The sequence below is a fragment of the Camellia sinensis genome, chromosome 13 (genome assembly GCF_055761805.1).
Source record: "Camellia sinensis isolate YWXY chromosome 13, ASM5576180v1, whole genome shotgun sequence".
In the NCBI taxonomy this organism is placed as follows: domain Eukaryota; kingdom Viridiplantae; phylum Streptophyta; class Magnoliopsida; order Ericales; family Theaceae; genus Camellia; species Camellia sinensis.
Window position 1 is genome coordinate 30,582,696 of NC_138973.1, and position 19,805 is coordinate 30,602,500.

The 19,805-nt window shown below is 41.4% G+C and overlaps 2 protein-coding genes across 6 annotated transcripts in view; one reads left to right on the forward strand and one right to left on the reverse strand.

Moving 5' to 3' along the window:
- The first annotated feature begins 165 nt into the window (after positions 1–165).
- The window catches only part of LOC114294727 (uncharacterized), a 23,510-nt gene continuing 3,870 nt past the window's right edge, over positions 166–19,805 (forward strand). The window contains exons 1-4 of one of the 5 annotated variants that reach the window (XM_082901820.1): positions 2,983–3,972; positions 4,287–4,332; positions 19,264–19,342; positions 19,682–19,805. The exon at positions 19,682–19,805 is cut by the window's right edge and continues 32 nt beyond it. In XM_082901820.1, the coding sequence (XP_082757946.1) occupies positions 3,096–3,972; positions 4,287–4,321 (912 nt within the window). In that variant the 5' untranslated portion in view covers positions 2,983–3,095 and the 3' untranslated portion in view covers positions 4,322–4,332; positions 19,264–19,342; positions 19,682–19,805. Of the gene's footprint in view, positions 484–2,982; positions 3,973–4,286; positions 4,333–19,263; positions 19,343–19,681 lie in introns of those variants that run through there. The other 4 variants (XR_014348604.1, XR_014348603.1, XM_082901819.1 and 1 more) reach the window with 4 other exon arrangements.
- The window catches only part of LOC114294719 (ABC transporter G family member 14), a 3,814-nt gene continuing 3,455 nt past the window's right edge, over positions 19,447–19,805 (reverse strand). The window contains exon 5 of the mRNA XM_028238876.2: positions 19,447–19,805. This exon is cut by the window's right edge and continues 548 nt beyond it. Coding sequence (XP_028094677.1) covers positions 19,709–19,805 — 97 coding nt within the window. The 3' untranslated portion in view covers positions 19,447–19,708.

The following is a 19,805-nucleotide window of genomic DNA, read 5'->3' on the forward strand; positions in this document are numbered from 1 at the left end:
CTTATTGTTATTATATTTTCATATTATTTATATTAATTTTAATTCATTTAACCTTATTAAAAATAATTTGATGTACTTATGTTAAAATTACAAGAGTTATTATATGTTTACCTTTAAATAAATGTCAATTGTTAAATTAATGTTAAATTTGCAAATATTTACACTATGATATTATGAATTTATATGATAACTTTTTTACAAAAAATAATAATGATAATAATTTATACTTATTCATGTGATGTCATCAGCTTTTCTCTTTATTCATATTGTTACATTAATTACTGCCAAAAAACTTAACTCACCCTTCAATTCAAGTCAATTAAACACGGCTTAATCTGCGGTAATCATCAATTTATCGAATTAGCAGAGCATCTCATATAATTGTATCCATCAACACATTCCAAAATGCGAGGAAACTCAGCTTGCATATTTGAAGTCCCCGCCATGGATTATCCAAGGCTCGAACAATATGTCTCATAAGAGGTAAGCACAAATGATTTGATGCCCATTGTGATTTTCAAAAAAACAATTATTGCAATCCTGTGTTAATATCCAACTGATCTGTGTATGTTTATGCCAAGAACTCTCATATCTTTTGTGGGAATGAGTTGGATCTGGAATGTCATCATCAAATCTGTTTGTCAGCTCCATGACAAGACAAAAAGATGGAGAACCCAGCTTTTGCGTAGTGTTTTTGTTTGAAGGAGTCACATTTTTTTGTAGTGCAATGCAACTGTTTGATTAATGGCCTAGCTGATGTGTTCTTGTGTAATTAGTTATTATTTTTATGTTCTATCTTTTGGGTTTGTTTTTTGTTAGTAAGTTGAATCATATTGTGTTGATGGGACATGCGATAATTCATAACTCAAGCTTTATTATGATGTCTCTGGTATTCTAATTGGCAGTTTAACAAAGTTTTCTTAAAGGTTATCTTTAATTGTACTGCATGAATAGGTGATCCAGCTGCGTACTGAGGAAATTTAAAAATAGATTCATGCACAAGACCAACCATTTGGCAGGGGCTGATAGGCAGTAGGCACCGCACCTTGATTTCTTTCAATAACGTTTAACAACAAATAGACTTGGAGCAATAACTAAACTGATCAACAATTTAATCAGTTTTGGGTCAAACTGGAAGGCATGCTAGCTTAGGCACATATCACTTCTTAGTTTCACATCGGCCTAATGAATGAAAATCAATCCTCTAGTCAGCAGAGCATTTTCACAGGTGCACTAGATAAGGCTTCAAAATTGATCATATACTTTATTCAAGAAACATTATAATGGAAGTACCCTGTAGAAATTTATTGTCGTAGGATAAAGAGAGTTTTCTCGTACTATTTGGCATTTGACATCATCTTCAACAACTCCAACAATTTTAATTTAAGACTATGGCCCCGTTTGGTAGAACTGTGAGAAAGTGATTATAAATTATAACTTACAGCTGTGAGCATAAGTTGGTAACTTGTTTGGTGTAACTATGAGATTATAGATTTAAGTAGCAGTGTTTGGTAAATAAGCTGTAAAATAGTTTTTGGTTGTGTAATTATCATTTTTGCCTTTATAAACATAAAAATTGTAATTTTGTCATTTTCTTCACTTTAAATTTTGAAAAAGTTATTTCATTAATGAAAGTTAATTAATTAGTACCTAATTTGGTAGATTTTTATATTACCTCAAAAAAAAAAAAAAAAATTTTTGTTTTTTGTTTTTTGTTTTTTAATTAATTTTCCTATGTGTACCATACCTACCACAACTCTCCCGTGATAAGACACCCACTTCCTGATCTGACCATGGGAGGTAATGGTATTTGAGATACCTCTATGTTGTCAACCAATGAGGTTGAGTCACTTGTCCAGAGAAGCCTCTTATGCATATGTTAAAACATTCCTAATTGTCTTCTTTGTCTTTAGTAAAGAGCAATACCTCTCCACTGCCCTCTTCTCACTCACCTACTGTTGTCCGAAATCTCACCTCCTTGATCTTCAATGATTCCTTGCCATCTTAGTGCTAGCCGTCATCCCTGAAGGTCCCATCCAACCACTTCCTTATACTATTCACAACCTTAACATGTTTGCTTGCTATAATTACTTATGCTTAACAAAACTTATTTAGTGTTGCTTGACCATATCACAGATATACTAAAGCATGGATTTTGTAAGCCTGATTCTTTTAGGCTAATCAGTGGGTGTGGGAGCCGAGTTTAATATGCCGTACACAAATAGGAGTCGTGTATAAGTCGGCTCGTAATGGCTTTACCCTTGGGATAAGATTGCCAAAAAGACGAGTGACGTGGGCCGGCCTTGGCCGAATAGAACTAGATTGAGGGCCGAATAGGCCATAAATTCTACCAAATGATTGGGAATCCAGCTGTCAGGGCAGTGTGTCCATAATCAAAAAATGGGCCACAGAAGAGTAATATAAAAGAGGAGGAGCATCAGCAAGATAGGAGGGATGTAAGAAAAAGATAACTTGAGATATAAGAAAGACTTGAGTGTATATTAACTTGCTCGTCGGAGTGCTAATTCTGGCACCCCCAACCGGATTGTTCATTTCCATTTCAGGTACAAACTCGAGGATCAAGAGAGTCTGCTTGGGCCAAAGGTGCTGGAAATTTGTGTTAATGTATATAATAAGATAGTGGCATGTATATAATATGATAGTGGTGTTGGTGGCAGATAGTGGCATGTATAGAATATGATAGTGGTGTTGGTGGCAGATAGTGGCATTTATATAATATGATAGTGGTAGATAGTGGTAATATATAATATGTAAGTGGCATATAATGGGTTATAATGATGTTTGTAATATCTCCTATATAAGGAGTGTCATTTGGTCTTGTAAGATAAGAAGTTTTAAATATAACAGAAATATATTCCTTCTTCCTCATATTTTCGGAGTTCTTCTTCCTCATATTTTCTAAGTTGGTATCAGAGCAACAAAAAACACAGCAGCCCTAAAACCGTCATAGCCATGTCGGAAGTCACATCCGAAACCACTTCAACCCCTGCCGCTGCCATTCCGGTGAAAACGTCCAACTCTCACTCTGTCGCCTAAATGGTGATAATTTTCTCCGCTGGTCACAATCTGTCCGGATGTATATCCGTGGGCAAGGAAAGATCGGTTACATCACTGGTGACAAGAAGGCTCCTGCTGTTAATGATCCGCTGTTCGACAGTTGGGACGCTGAAAACTCCATGGTTATGACATGGTTGGTCAATTCCATGGAGGAGGATATAAGTTCTAATTACATGTGCTATACTACTGCACAAGAATTGTGGGATAATGTTAGTCAGATGTATTCTGACCTAGGAAATCAATCTCAAGTTTTCGAATTAACTTTGAAGTTGGGAGAGATTCGTCAAGGAGATGATTCCGTCACCAAATATTTCAATTCGTTGAAAAGGTTGTGGCAGGATCTTGACATCTTCAACACATACGAATGGAAATCGGTTGACGACTGCAACCACCACAAGAAAACTGTGGAAGACAGCCGTATTTACAAGTTTCTTGCCGGCCTCAACATTGAGTTCGATGAAGTGCGAGGAAGAATTATTGGCAGACCTCCTCTCCCATCCATTGGCGAAGTATTTGCCGAAGTCAGAAGGGAAGAAAGCCGAAGGAGCGTCATGCTTAAGAAAAAAGGTACTGGTGAATCAATTGAAATTTCTGTTTTAATTAGTGATGCTGCGGCCAACAAGGCTGCAAATTACCAGCGCAGGTTTGATGATAAGCCACGGGTCTGGTGTGATTTTTGCAACAAGCCTCGCCATACACGCGAAACGTGTTGGAAGATCCATGGCAAACCTGTCAACTGGAAAAGCAGCAAACAAGGAGAGAAGAATCGTGGCTTTCCTACCGCTAATGAAGCCGATTCAGGTCCCTTCAACAAAGAGCAGATTGATCAACTCTTAAAGCTGATAAAATCCAACTCCTCATCCAGTACTCCTAGTGTTTTGTTGGCACAAACAGGTAGAAATCCTAAAGCCTTCTCTTGCCTAAACTTCTCTCCGTGGATCATAGATTCCGGTGCCTCCGATCACATGACTAGTTTTTCCCATTTATTTAGTACCTATTTCTCTTGTTCTGGTCATGACAAAATCAGAATAGCCGATGGTAGTTTTTCACCTATTGCAGGAAAATGATTTATTAAACTAACTGAGAAAATTAATCTCAATGCTGTTCTTCACGTCCCCAACTTAGCCTGTAACATTTTGTCTGTCAGTAAACTATCTAAGGATTCTAATTGTCGTGTTACATTTTTTGAATCTCATTGTGAATTTCAGGACCAGAACTCGGGGATGATGATTGGGCGTGCTAGGATGCTTGAAGGTCTTTACTACTTTGATGAAGTACCTGTTAGTAATAAAAAAGCTCAGAGCTTTAATAGTACTAGTTCAATCTCTGTTCGAGAAAAAATAATGCTATGGCACTATAGGCTAGGACATCCTAGTTTTCTTTATCTGAAACATTTATTTCCAGAATTATTTAAAGGGATTGATTGTTCTTCTTTTCATTGTGAAAGTTGCATTTTTGCAAAATTTCATCGCTCTACTTATTTGCCAAAACCTTACCAGGCTTCCAAACCTTTTTATTTGATTCATAGTGATGTTTGGGGCCCTTCTAAAATCACTACTCTTTCTGGTAAAAGATGGTTTGTTACATTTATTGATAACCATACCCGCTTATGTTGGATTTATTTGATGAATAAAAAATCTAACGTGAAAAATTTATTCACAAATTTTTACAATATGATTGAAAATCAATTTCAAACCAAAATTGGTATTTTACATTCTGATAATGGAATAGAATATTTCAATGAGCAGTTGGGTGAGTTTTTGGAAAAAAAGGGGATTTTTCATCAATCTACATGTCGGGATACCCCTCAACAAAATGGCATTGCAGAACGAAAAAATAAACATTTACTTGAAGTAGCACGTGCTATAATGTTTTACATGCATGTTCCTAAATATTTATGAGGTGAAGCAATTTTAACAGCCTCTTAGGCCTCGTTTGGCAAGAGGCTATTTTAGCCAATTAGCCAAAAAGTTACTAAATTAGCCAAAAAGCCAACAACCCATACCAAAAAGTCAAAGATTCTCTTTTCTCTCTACTTTTTGCACATCTTTTCGTAATTAGCCAAAAAGTCATCCCAAACATACAAGTTTTTTTTACCTACCTTTTTAGCCAAATAGCCAAAAAGTTACTAAATTAGCCTGTTCCCAAACGAGGCCTTTGATAAACAGGATGCCTACAAAGGTGTTAACATACAAAACACCTTTTGATTGTCTCAAAACTTTTTTTCCTGACACGAGGTTGTTTTCTGATTTACCCGCCAAAGTTTTTGGATGTACTGCCTATGTTCATGTTCCCAGTCAATTTCGTTCAAAACTTGACCCCCGTGCAATAAAATGTGTTTTTTTGGGTTATTCCTCAAACAAAAAGGGGTATAAGTGTTTCGATCCTCAAACCAAGAAATTTCTTGTGAGTATGGATGTGTCATTTGTGGAAACAAAATCCTATTTCCCCAACACTTCTCTTCAGGGGGAGACAAGTGGAGTAGAAGACCATTTTTGGGATATTTCTATCCCGCTCCCCAATGTCATTTATCCTACACAAAAACCACATCTGTCTGATAATGCTCACTTAGGAGAACCAAGTTCTATGGTGCCTAGTCAAGAAGATTCTTGTTTAGGGGGAGAAGTACTACAAAATGATTTAAATTCTGAGCTTCAGGTTTATACTAGGAAGCGATTTCATTTGAGGAATAATGACCCGAATGTCCATCCTAATGACCCGAATGTCCACCCGAGTTCTGGCATCGAAATTTTAGGTAATCCTATTCCTTTTATTTCCGACCTTGATGTTCCTATAGCAATTAGGAAAGGTGTCCGAAATTGCATTAAACATCCTATTGCAAATTACCTCTCCTATCAAAGACTGTCTAAAAACCATAGAGCTTTCACATCTAGTATTTCCAACTTGTTTGTTCCAAGGAATATACAGGAAGCATTGGATGATCCGAATTGGAAATTAGCAGTCATGGAGGAGATGAATGCTTTAAGGAAAAGTGGTACTTGGGAGATAGTTGATCTACCCAAAGACAAGAAAACAGTTGGGTGTAAATGGGTGTTTACGATAAAATGTAACGCAGATGGAAGCGTTGAGAGATACAAGGCGAGACTGGTGGCTAAAGGCTTCACTCAAACTTATGGGATCGACTATCAGGAGACGTTTGCTCCTGTTGCTAAAATAAATTCCATCAGAGTACTGTTATCTCTTGCAGTAAATTCAGATTGGCCTCTACATCAACTTGACATTAAAAATGCATTTCTCAATGGTGATCTTGAAGAGGAGGTGTTCATGAGCCTACCGCCGGGATTTGAGCAGAGACTTGGAAGCGACAGAGTATGCAGATTGAACAAGTCATTATACGGACTCAAACAATCACCAAGAGCGTGGTTTGAACGCTTTGGGAAGGCAGTTATCAGTTGTGGCTTCTCGCAGAGTCAAGCAGATCACACAATATTTTATAAACATTCAAAAGACAGTAAAATTGCAATTTTGATTGTTTATGTTGATGACATCATTTTAACTGGTAATGATGAAGCAGAGTTAGCAGCCCTTAAAGAGAAACTCGCAAAAGAATTTCACATTAAAGATCTGGGAGCCCTCAAGTATTTCCTCGGAATGGAATTTGCAAGATCCAAGGAAGGTATATTCGTTAATCAGAAAAAATATGTTCTTGATCTCCTTGGAGAAACAGGTATGCTTGGTTGTAAGATGGTGGAGACTCCGATCGAGCCTAACTTGAAGTTACAAGCTGCTAAGGCTGAAGAAGTCAAAGAGAGGGAACAATATCAGCGACTTGTAGGGAAATTGATTTACTTGTCTCATACGCGGCCTGATATTGCCTTTGCAGTCAGCATAGTAAGTCAGTTCATGCACTCACCAGGGGCAGAGCACTTTGAGGCCGTTTATAAGATCTTAAGATATTTAAAAGGAACTCCAGGGAGAGGCTTACTGTTCAAGAAACATGGACATCTTCAAGTTGAAGTATACACAGATGCAGACTGGGCAGGAAGTGTTACAGACAGGAGATCAACATCCGGATACTGCTCCTTTGTAGGTGGGAACCTAGTTACATGGCAGAGTAAAAAACAGAATGTGGTAGCTAGAAGTAGTGCAGAAGCAGAGTTCAGAGCTGTTGCCTATGGAATCTGTGAAGTAATGTGGATTAAAAGAATTCTTGAAGAATTAAAGCTTTCTCACCCGACACCTATGAAGGTCTATTGTGACAACAAAGCAGCTATATCTATAGCTCATAATCCAGTTCTACATGATCGCACAAAACATATAGAAGTGGATAAACATTTCATCAAGGAGAAAATCAATGCTGGCATAATTTGTATGACCTACCTTCCAACAGGTGAACAATCAGCTGATGTGCTAACGAAGGGACTACACAAGGAGCAATTTGAAAAGCTGACTAGTAAGCTGGCTATGGACAATATCTTCAAACCAGCTTGAGGGGGAGTGCTGGAAATTTGTGTTAATGTATATAATAAGATAGTGGCATGTATATAATATGATAGTGGTGTTGGTGGCAGATAGTGGCATGTATAGAATATGATAGTGGTGTTGGTGGCAGATAGTGGCATGTATATAATATGATAGTGGTAGATAGTGGTAATATATAATATGTAAGTGGCATATAATGGGTTATAATGATGTTTGTAATATCTCCTATATAAGTAGTGTCATTTGGTCTTGTAAGATAAGAAGTTTTGAATATAACAGAAATATATTCCTTCTTCCTCATATTTTCGGAGTTCTTCTTCCTCATATTTTCTAAGTAAAGGGTATTTCCAAACCACATTTCCACAATTGGCGCCGTCTGTGGGAATACTCAAACGTGTTTATAGCAGACATAACAGATGATCTTCTACTCGTTGCTAATGTTCTTACACCAAGAGATGAAGTTACTCCAAAAACCATGCTTGGTCCGGAGAATATCATGGCGCGAAGGGCCCTGACCTTCGACCCAGTGACTCAAACTTCGCTTTTAACCTCGATGCAGGAAACCATGTAGACGATCATGGATCAAGCAAAACGAAACGAAGAATGTCTGGAAGACATGGCGGTTAAAAACGAACATTTGCGTAAGGAGTTAGCCTTGAGTTAGCCAAATCTCAACCAACCGCACCACGCCATTACCGAGGTCGGTCGCCAAAGGAGAACGGTGATCGACGGCGTCGGCGTCAGCGTCGGTGTCGGAAATCTGGTAGTGGCAGCACTTCCAACTCGTCATCCCAGGAGCCTAGGAAGAAGGGACGAGCTAATGTGTCCAACTCATCTGAAGGAAGTCCGTGTGTACGGCACAGGCAAGGGAAGGGAAATGATGGTTCGGATGAAGACAAACATAATCCTTTTATACGACGCATTGCAAAGACTGTATTGCCTAAAAAGTTTAAAGCACCAACGCTAAGTCAAACCCGACGGATCACATTCGTCATTACAAGCAAGCGATGACGTTGCATGCTGATGATGAATCCTTCATGTGTCGAATATTTCCAAGCAGCTTGGGACCTTTCGCCATTAGATGGTATTATAAACTGAAGCAGGTGTCAATAAAAAGTTTTCATCAGCTCCAAAAGTCCTTCAGGGCAAGATTCATCACCAACGAGATTCAGCCAAAGCAAGCTGACTCTCTCTGGGTGATGCAAATTAAACCAGAAGAGATCCTCCGTAAGTATTCGGCGCGCTACTGGGAGTATTTCAACTTGGTGGACGATGCCTGCAACGATTCCATGGCCATTACCCCCTTCAAAATAGGGTTACATCCCGATAGTCCTTTCCAAAGCTCGTTGACTAGACGTCCTCCCAAAATAGTCTAGGCGTTGATGAAGAAAGTTGAGGAATATTGCAAGATGGAAGATGATGCTCTTCGCGTCAAGGCCGGACAAAAGCCCTGAAGTCAGCCCTATTTGGTCTGGTTCAGCAGATAAGTGCCATATCATCAGGGAGCCCTGAACCACGACGCCAATCAAAGCGCGAAAATCAAGGGGATTTGCGTCAGTCAAGCGAACAGTGTTCGCGCCGTTCGAACGAGCAGTATCAAGTGAATAGCAGGCGGCCAAGACGTTCGGACAAGAAGGACACGGAATTGGCAAAACCAATCAGCAAGATCCTACCTAAAGTCCAGCACCTACCGTTCTTTAAATGGCCATCCAAGATGATTGGACCCCTTGATATTAGATGAAGGGATAGGCGATGTGAATATCACAAGGATCATAGCCATGAAACTGACAGTTGTTATGCACTGAAGGACCATCTGGAGGAGTTGGTGCAAGACGGCCGACTGGCACAATATGTCCGAAAGGGCAATCCACCAACCACGGTGGCTTTACACCCAGATTCCCCTCCACTTGGTGTGATTCACATGATATACAGTCTGCCGCCACCGACTCAAGTATATACAATCCAACTACAACCCAGCTTGCCTAAGCCGTACACACCAGCCAAACAGCCTCATGAGACTGGCAAAATCAGTTTCGACGACACCGATCTTGAAGGGGTAACGTTTCCCCACGAAGATGCCCTCGTTATCGAGTTATATTGTGAACCATCGCGGAATAGAAGCCAACCCGAGGCAAATCACGGCCATTATAGAACTCGGCTCACCTCAGTCTGCTAAAGAAGTCCAGAAATTGATGGGAATGGCCGCCGCTCTCAACAGGTTTATCAACCGTTCCTCGAATCGCTGCCGGCCATTCTTTCACACACTTCGGCAGGGCAAAGCATTTCAGTGGACCCCCGAGTGCCAGGCTACACTTGACGGCTTGAAAGCTTATCTCCGTTCAGTACCACTCTTGCAACCCCATTGCTAGGCGATCCGCTCATTTTATAACTAGCGGTATCCAATCGGGCGGTTAGCGCCGTATTATTAAAGGAGGAACTCGGGGAGTAGCAACCAATCTACTATGTAAACAAGGCAATGGTTGATGCCGAAACACGATACCTACCACTGGAAAAAGCTCATCTTGGCTCTGGTGGTGGCTGCCAGAAAGCTGATGCACTACTTCCAGACTCATACCATAGGGGTACTAATAGATCATCCTCTCCGAGTAGCTCTCCATAGCACGGAGGCATCAGGCCGAGTCTCTAAGTGGGCCTTGGAACTCGGCCAGTATGACATCTAATTTTTACCCAAAATGGCCATCAAAGGGCAGGTATTGGCCGACTTTGTAGCCGAGTTCACTGGTTGCCACGCCGACTTCAAGCCAGACCAACCCTCCCCTCAACCTCAACCTCAACCAGACTGGAGAATGTATGTCGGAGACATTTGGCAGATGTATTATGATGGATCATCCAACCAACGTGATAGCGGGGCAAGTGTAGTAATCATGACCCCCGAAGGGGCAATAATCGAGCAGGCAATGAAACTAGGGTTCGATGCATCAAATAATGAGGCCGAATATGAAGCATTGCTAACCGGCCTCTGAAACACGATTCACCTAGGTGCTAAGCAGTTACAGGTTTTCTGCGATTCAAAATTAGTCATCAACCAGTTGAAAGGGAAATATGCGACTAAGAATGACCGAATGGCAGCCTATATGAAAATGGCAAATTCCTTGCTCACGAAATTCGACCACCACAAGCTGAATCAGATAACCCGAGATCAGAACACACATATGGATGCCCTTGCTTGCCTAGCTTTTGCTATCAACTTCGAAATTAAACGAACCATCGAAGTGGGATTCATCCTGCAGTTGAGTACAGTTCCCCCGAACCTGTCTAGGTCAACATCATTAGCTCAGAGCCGAGTTGGATGGATCCCATCGTTGCATTTCTTTCCTCAGAACAACTGCCAGCAGATAAGAAAGAAGCCCATAAGTTGCGGAATAAAGTCTTACGATATTACCTGGATCTCCAGGAAAATTTTTACAAAACATCTCTCTCGGGGCCATATTTGGAATGCGTTCACCTAGACAAAGTTGAAGCCCTCTTAATTGAAATACATGAAGGTAGCTGCGGTGCCCACTCTGGAGGACACTCATTGGTCCACCGAGCTGTAACGCAGGGATATTACTGGTTTACAATGCGTACTGATGCTGAAAATTATGTAAAAAAGTGTGAACAATGCCAGAAGTTCTCTCTATTAACTCACCTGCCTACCGAAGAATTGAATTCCGTTACTAGTCCTTGGTCGTTTGCTCGATGGGGCCTGGACATCTTCGGACCATTACCACGAGCTCTGGGAAATAAACGATTCTTGATCGTTGCAACAGACTATTTCACGAAGTGGGTTGAAGCAGAATCACTGGCACATATCCGAGATGTTGATGTTAAGTGCTTTTGTGTGGAAAAATATTATAACTCGATTTGGCATACCCAGAGCATTTGTCTCTGATAACGACACCCAATTCGACTGCGGTGTCGATAGGGAACTATGTAACACATATGGTATCCGACCATACTTTTCTTTTCTGGTGTATCCACAAAGTAATGGTCAAGCCGAGTCCTCAAATAAAGTGATCCTGGACGGAATCAAGAAACAATTGGTAAAGGCCAAGGGCAAGTGGGTTGAAGAGCTGCCCAGTGTATTGTGGGCTTGCTACACCATTCCGAAGTGCGCCATTGGAGAAACGCCATTTGCCTTGTGCTTTGGGATAGAAGCTATCATCCTTGTGGAAATCAGTCTGCCCACTCTTAAATCAAAGGCTTTTGATACAGGGCGCAACGACATGATGTAGGCCTTGGATCTGAATGTGTTTGAGGAACGCCGAGATCGGGCACTTGCACGCATGGCGTGATATCAGCAACTCCTCGCGAAGTCATATAATTAGCGTGTACAGTTGCGCCATTATGCTCCCGGAGAATTGGTCCTCAAGAAAGTGCTTCCTGCTATGAAAAACCTGGTAGATGGAAAGTTAGGTCCCAACTGGGACGGTCCCTATCAGATTGATTCGATTGCTGGCATAAGTGCATATCGCCTTTCGGACATGACTGGCCGAAATCTACCACAACCCTATAATTCGATCCACTTGCGTAAATTTTATCATTAAAACCAACTTGTACGATATGCCAATTCGTTTTTATTTGTATTGTTGTGCAAATGTGTATGCATCTATATAGTTACTCAGCAATACAATACGCCTTCCACATTGCCGTTTCATTTAAATTTACCAAATAAGCCTCCAAATTCTGAGCGCCTTTCGTGCATCACGTTTGGCCATAAAAAAGACTCCGGATTCGGAGCACCTTTCGTGCTTGGCACGTTTGCCCGAATAATCCTCCGAATTCGAAACGTGTTTCGTGCATGATCACGTCTGGCCATCAAAAAAACTTCGGATTCGGAGCGCCCTTCGTGCTTGGCATGCTTGGCCGAATAAGCCTCTGAATTCGGAGCGCCTTTTGTGCATGATCACGTTTGGCCATCAAAAAGACATTGGATTTGGAGCGCCCTTTGTGCTTGGCACATTCGGCCGAATAAGCCACCGAATTCAGAGCGCCTTTCGTGCATGATCACGTTTGGCCATCAAAAAGACTTCGGATTTGAAGCGCCCTTCGTGCTTGGCACGTTTGGCCGAATAAGCCTCCGAATTCGGAGCGCCTTTCGTGTATGACCATGTTTGGCCATAAAAAAGACTTCAGATTCAGAGCGCCCTTTATGCTTGGCACGTTTGGCCAAATAAGCCTCCAAATTCGGAGCGCCCTTTGTGCTTGGCACATTTAGCCGAATAAGCCTCCGAATTTGGAGCGCATTTCGTACATGATCACGTTTGGTTGAATAAATCCTCCGAATTCGAAGCGCTATTCGTGCATGATCACGTTTGACCATCAAAAAGACTCCGGATTCAGAGTGCTCTTCATGCTTGGCACATTTGGCCAAATAAGTCTCCGAAAATGCGATTAACAGTCGTAAAAATGCATCAGCGAGCTAGAAGGACAATAGAGTGGCATGGGGCATATGCAACAATGACAAGCATCAAACAAACAAGCAGAATGTATTTATTTCAACGTGCAAATACATGGGTACTAAAAAAAATAAAAATAAATAAATAAAAAATAATAATAATGACAATATGTTTTTCTTGCTATTTAAGCCTTCTCCGAATCAGTCCCTTCTTTTTTGTCATCAGTCTTCTTGGTGTTATAAGTTTTGAAGGGAAACTTGTAGCTTTGGAACAACGGTGATGCAAAATCGATACCAGCAACATGCAAAGCCTTGATCCATCCGTGCTTAAAGCCATGGTTCTCACATCCGCCAACTTTTCTTTAGTCTTTGCAATGTCGATTTTTCGGTCGTCAATGAAGCCTTCTTCATAGGCCCGTGTTCTTATTGCTTCTTTTGCGAACATGTTTGTTGTATCCCGATCGGCTATGGCATGATCAACCAGGAGCTGGTTTACTCTGTCTATTATGATCGGGTTCATTGCATTCGCCGATTGAGTCTTGGCGGCGTTGGCCCTTCTCAGTTCATTCTCGGGCTTCTCCACGCGACGCTCTAAGTCCCGAATACGCTCGTCTTTTTGTTCAATTTCTCTTTTCGCGGCTTGAAGGCGCATGCTAATCTCATATGAGCTATAGAGTTCTCTGACAGCTCCATGAATGCCCTCCCTGAAGATTTCATAATCACCCCGTCCAATCATTGATTGTTGCACTTCGGGTGGAAATATTTGCCGAGTAAACTCGACTGCCACGTTCGGATCGCGAATGATTGAGTCCGCTTCGGTCATTGGTTTGTTTCCAATAAACATTGAAAAACTTAACGAGCACGGCGGCCTACACGGTTCGTTCTGCGTTAAAGCAGGTGCACCCCCAGTTCTTGCCTTCCCTCGTTGCTGCACCCCCCTCCTTGGCTATCTTTCTACCTCGCCCCCTTTTACGCATCTACTTTGACGACGGGGGGATCGACGCCATTTTATCTATTCGGCCTCTTAGGCCTCTCTTGCTCCTCTAACGCCATTTTATCTATTCGGGAAGATTCGCCGCCAGTTCCACGGTTCATTTCTGCGTCCAGATCAGCTAACGTCTTTCCTTCTCCCTTACTGTTGAAGAATACCCTTCTGGATATACAAATCTTACTCCAATCGACGCAATGCTCTTTTCTCTCTTACGTTCAGTTAAGTCTGAGAGCTTCCATTTAAAGAGGCCACATGCCCCCCACACACCTGGCCACCTTACTTATTAATTACGGTTGCAACAATTACGAAGCGCCTGCGGTTGCCGCTGCCATCCAATGTATTCAGCGGTTATAATCAGCTGAGGCAAGAGCAGATTTATTAATCTATTCAGCTTATCTTCAAGCATTTTGTCGAATTACGACAAATGCCCCACCTGATCCCATGAACATGCTTTGTCCATGTATTTGGCGGTTATGATCAGCTGAGGCAAGGGTAGATTTATTAATCTATTTGGCTTATCTTCAAGCATTTTGCCGAATTACGAAAAATGCCCCACCTGATCCCATGAACATGCTTCATCCATGTATTCGGCGGTTATGCGTAGTGATCAGCTGGGGCAAGGGCAGATTTAGGCCAAGGTTGGCAAGTTGAAAAAAAGTCAAAAAGCCAAAAAGTTACTTAAAAAGTTAAAAAGTTATCACCATTCACCAAAAGTTAAAATTACGGCTGCACAACTCTCAATCCTAATTTTCCCCTATACACTAATTTATACAATTTTTTAATACACATTTTTCCATAAAAAGTCAAAAAGTTAACCCAAATATCCATAATTTTTTTCCTCAATTTTTTAGTCTAAAAAGACAAAAAGTGCACTTATTTAGGACACCCCAAATAACCCCTTATTAATCTATTCGACTTATCTTCAAGCATTTTACCGAATTGCGACAAATGCCCCACCTGATCCCATGAATATGCTTCATCCATGTATTCGGCTGTTATGCTCAGTGATCAGCTGGGGCAAGGGCAGATTTATTAATCTATTAGGCTTATCTTCAAGCATTTTGCCGAATTACAACAAATGCCCCACCTGATCCCATGAACATGCTTCGTCTATGTATTCGGCGGCTATGCTTAGTCATTAACCGGGGCAAAGTAAGATGTAGAAGTCATGTTCTTAATTGATATGACATATTTTAGTTTTTCAATACTTAAATCATTAACATTCATTAACAAAATGAATATTTTCATTAATAAACTGCATGAGTACATCCACTTTATACATGAAAATGGCATATGTCCAAAATAAAGTGCTAACAAAAACTAATAAAAGCTTACAAAACAAAGAAACACAACAGAATATCCATTACAAAAAACGCCGATCAAAAGTTCAAATCCTCTGGATCCAATTCCAGCGGTTCGACTTCCAATTGCTCATAAGGAATCGGCTGATCAAGAGTCACCTTGGCGGCCGCCAAAGCTTTGAGCCATCCGTGCTTGAAGCCTCGATTCTCGAACTTCAAAGCTTCATTAGCGTACAACTCCTTGGCCTTCAGCTGACCGGCATCAAAGGCTTTGGCCGCGTTTGCCTTAGCAAGCTCCCTCGCCCTTTTCTCTGCTTCAAGATCGGCCTTTGGCTGTGAGATTTCTTCTTGAACCGACTTTAGAGAGCCGTCTATCAAGTTAGCCCTCTTTCGGCGGCCCTGCAGAGCAGATCAGCATGTTGAGCTTTCTCTTGAGCAGTAACTGCTCTTACCTGCTCTTTTTCGGCCTTTGCCGTTGTTGTAGACAAATTGGCGATTGCCACAATGGCCTTGCCCTTCTCTTCTTCTAACTGGCATTCAAGGACGCCGAATTGCTCTATGACGTCGTAGTGATGACAGCCGATCTTTGCGATACTTCCTGCCATCTGGAAAAGCAATGAAGGCAAGACATCAGTTTGAATAGGAACAAGTATTTAAGCTATTGGGAAATTTTGGATGTTTTAATAACTTACCAAAATGGCCGATTGTGACGCCAAGGCAATCGAGATGACATTCGGTTCGGCACGGAAAGTTGCTCGGTCTGCCGGTAGCGAGAGCGCTGAAGCCACACTCAAGGCCACGGCGGGATCTCTGATGACCAACCCATTGGTAAGCACCGGCGCATTCTTCATCCGTGGTTGGATGATGAATGCCTCGGCTAAATCATCTTCGACAGGCGACGTATCCACCCTTGGCCGTTTCTCGATCGATGCCTTTAATAATTCGATCAAGGTCTCGATAGGTCGTTTCTACCCTGTCAGATCGGCTCCCAGGACTTCTACCTGATTCTATTTAGAAACCAACTCGGCCACAGTTGTTTCGCAGGTCGTTTCTTCTTGACGCACCTCACGAGTTGGCGTTATTTGACTCCCCCAAAACCCGCCGACTTGCCTTCTGGCCGCTATCTTCTCTGCATTTCGTTGCCTGGAAAATTGGGCAAGTGATTCTCTGCTCATCTCTTCGGCTTCGGATTCGGCCCTAGGAAGATTTTCTAAGCCGGTAAAGATATCGTCCTCTAGAACAGATAAGTCTACTCGGCCAGAAGTGGAAGGGAGATCGGTGCAATGGTTTGGGTCGATATGCTCAAACGCCAATTCAATTTCTCTATTCAACTCCTGGTCCTCTGCGCAACCCTTTGATTGTGCGTCTTCACCGACCTCTTCGCCGGCGTCGGAACCCTCGACACCAATATCCCTTAGACTTTTGTAGCTAGGAAAGATAAGTGCAGTAAGTTGCCGTTCGTGTGCCGGCATAGGGATATTATCTACGGCCGAGAAAGTGGAATAAGTTGGATTGTATCTTAGTAAAACATGGGTTGCATGCCCTTGTCCTTAAAGGTTTGCACGACCTTTGTAATTGAGGACGGCCTTAACCTACTTCAAAATGGCTTCGTCCGCCGATGCCAACGCTCTTTTCAAGTCGTTGCCTGCAAGAAACACAAGTAATCAGCACAGTATTTAAGCCGAATAAACCGTTCATTTTAAGACATACTAGCAATTCTAGCCGGCCACCTGGTTCGCCCTTTTGCCTTGGCACTGGGTCTTGGCGATCTCCTCCCTCGCCGAATTCTCAATTGCCTCAGACGGTGACCATGACATCATCAACCCTTTTGCCAAAGCTGGCGAGCATGGTTACCAAATGATAGTCGACGTCCTTGGCTCTTAAAAAGTAACGGTCCTGCCAACCGGTTGATTTCGCCATAACGTAGCTGTGCCGTATAGTTGGGATTCCTAGGTTAAGACCTAGTCGGTGATTCAATTCCACTATACCCATGATTATTCGGTAGAAGTTCATGTTTAGCTGGGAGGGAATTAATCCCCAGTAGCGCAGGGCTGTCCTAAGAAGAGGATGGAGGAGGAATCGAACTCCACCCTCAGCAATTGCCAAAAGAGGAAAGTTAATGGTGCTTGTGTCAACCCTCTCCATGTCCACCACATTGTCTGAAACAAGGGACAGGTGGACGTCGTCTGGGATGGAAAAATGACGACGGAAGGCTGCAATTCGTTCCTCTGAGAAGAGGGCTTTCAAATGCCTCGCCATTTAAAACGGAATACAAACAAAATGTACACTTAAAAAAAAAGACAAAACACAATAGTGGACTGGAATGAGAGCAGGACGAGAAAGGAGAGTGAAATTTACAGGTCAAAGAAGAAGATGAACAATGGGAAGCAGAAGTGCAGAAGTCCTGAAGGAGGTTGGTGTGAAGGGTGCCAAAGTAGATTGAGAGCCTTTTGATTCAAGAATATACGGAGGGCTGGTTTTCAAATAGAACATTAAATGATTGTCAAATACAAAGGGGTAACAAGCTCTAATGATTAAAATATCGTGCCTGTTCTGATGAGCCAGTTCCAAAAAGTGCAACTACGTATTTTCGACTTTCAAGTCTGATATGGTCTCCGAGATGTTAACCAAACATGCCGACCATAAAGAACTTATTCGGATGTTTGGGAGGCAATTGTGGGAGTCGAGTTTAAAATGTCGTATACAAATAGGAGTCGCGTGTAAGTCGGCTCGTAATGGCTTTACCCTCAGGATAGGATTGCCGAGAAGACGAGTGAAGTGGGCCGGCCGTGGCCGAATAGAACTAGATTGAGGGCCAAATAGGCCATAAATTCTACCGAATGATTGGGAATCCAGCTTTCAGGGCAGGGTGTCCATAATCAGAAAATGGGCCCCAGAAGAGTAATATAAAAGAGGAGGAGCATCAGAGAGGAGGGATGTAAGAAAAAGATAACTTGAGATATAAGAAAGACTCGAGTGTATACTAACTTGTCTGTCGGAGTGCTAATTCTGGCACCTCCGACCGGATTGTTCATTCCCATTTCAGGTATAAACTCGAGGATCGAGAGAGTCTGCTTGGGCCAAAGGGTATTTCCAAACCACATCTCCACAATGGGCTTACACATGATGATGTGGCAAACTTTAGTTGCCTTGTTCATTGAGGTTTTATTATTCAGTGCTATGGCATACTGAAGTTTCTGTATCTCTTTAAGCTCCTTAGGAAAAACACAAGCCGTATAAGATTAAAAGGACTGTGTAGTACAGAGTTATTGTCATTTTCCATTATTTTAAAAATAAAAAATATGGCATGAATAGTGAAGAATACTGAAGTAGGAAGTGACATGGATTTTAAGTATCATTATTGTTGTTTGCATGGGCCTCCATCCTTAAGTGTGTTTGTGCTGGACATTCTGTTACCGGTCATGGATAGGTAGACATATTTCACTTGTTGCAGTTATGATGTTCCAGTCTAATCATCTACGGTCTAGCATGATAACATCACCATTTTTTTTTTTTTTTTGAATTTTATGTCAATTGGACTTCCAGTTAATTATATCAATTGTATTTTATAGGTTAGGATTTAATGGATTGTTGATAAAATTCATAAGAACAGTAAATTGAGGTGCAACTTCTGTTCTATGTGTTAATGATAATAATGAATTGTATTATAGGAAAAAGAATGAAAAAAAAATTCCGTTGCAACCTTTTCTATTCTTACCTTCTTAATCATTCATTGTTCACCATTATTTGACAAAGAATATCTCATGGATAACACGACCATGCGAAGATGCTCATAGATATCTCATCGGCACCCGAAAGGTTCTAGCTCTTTGACTAGTTGATTAAAATCAAACTGAATTTAAACTCTTTTTGTGTTACAAAAACATTAACGAGGGGGGGTGGGGGGGGGGGGGGGGTTGGGTGGTTGTAGAGGAACTATAAAACCTATATTCTACTCATTTGGCCAATTTTTTCATATATCACCATCACGTGCTCCATAAAGTATTCAATTTTCTGACAGTGATTTCGTAATGTTATTAATGCACTTGCAGGAAACTATGTCTTTAAAGCCATTTGGTTTTCAAATGCCCCACAGATAAAGAATCCAGTTCTCCAGAGAGGTGACTTTAGGTCTGTTAGTTACTCTTCTTTTCTTTTTCTTGTAATCTGAAATGAATGTGTTCTTTTCTTTCCCTTTTTATTACGCATATGTGACCAATTTATAATGTTATGGATTTATTCTAAAGAGAAGTAAAATTTCCAAGTTAGTATTATTTTAACTGACACCCAAAGGGTGATACATCTAAGTTCTAACTCTGGTAAGTTGATCAAAATCTGGTAACATTATTTTGCATCTAAATCTAACATTATTCCTCAGTTGAAGAAATAGAAAACTCTTCAAACTGTGTTCTTTGACGAAATTCTCCACTGTGAAACTTCATCTTCATCTGCTTTCTGTCTCTCTGTCAGACTCTGCTGTGCACTGCAAAACTTACCTCACTGCACCCGGTGCAATGCTAAATAAGCAACGAGCCGATAACCCATCAACATCAAGGCCATTATACACACATCTATCCACAAATTGTTCAGACCC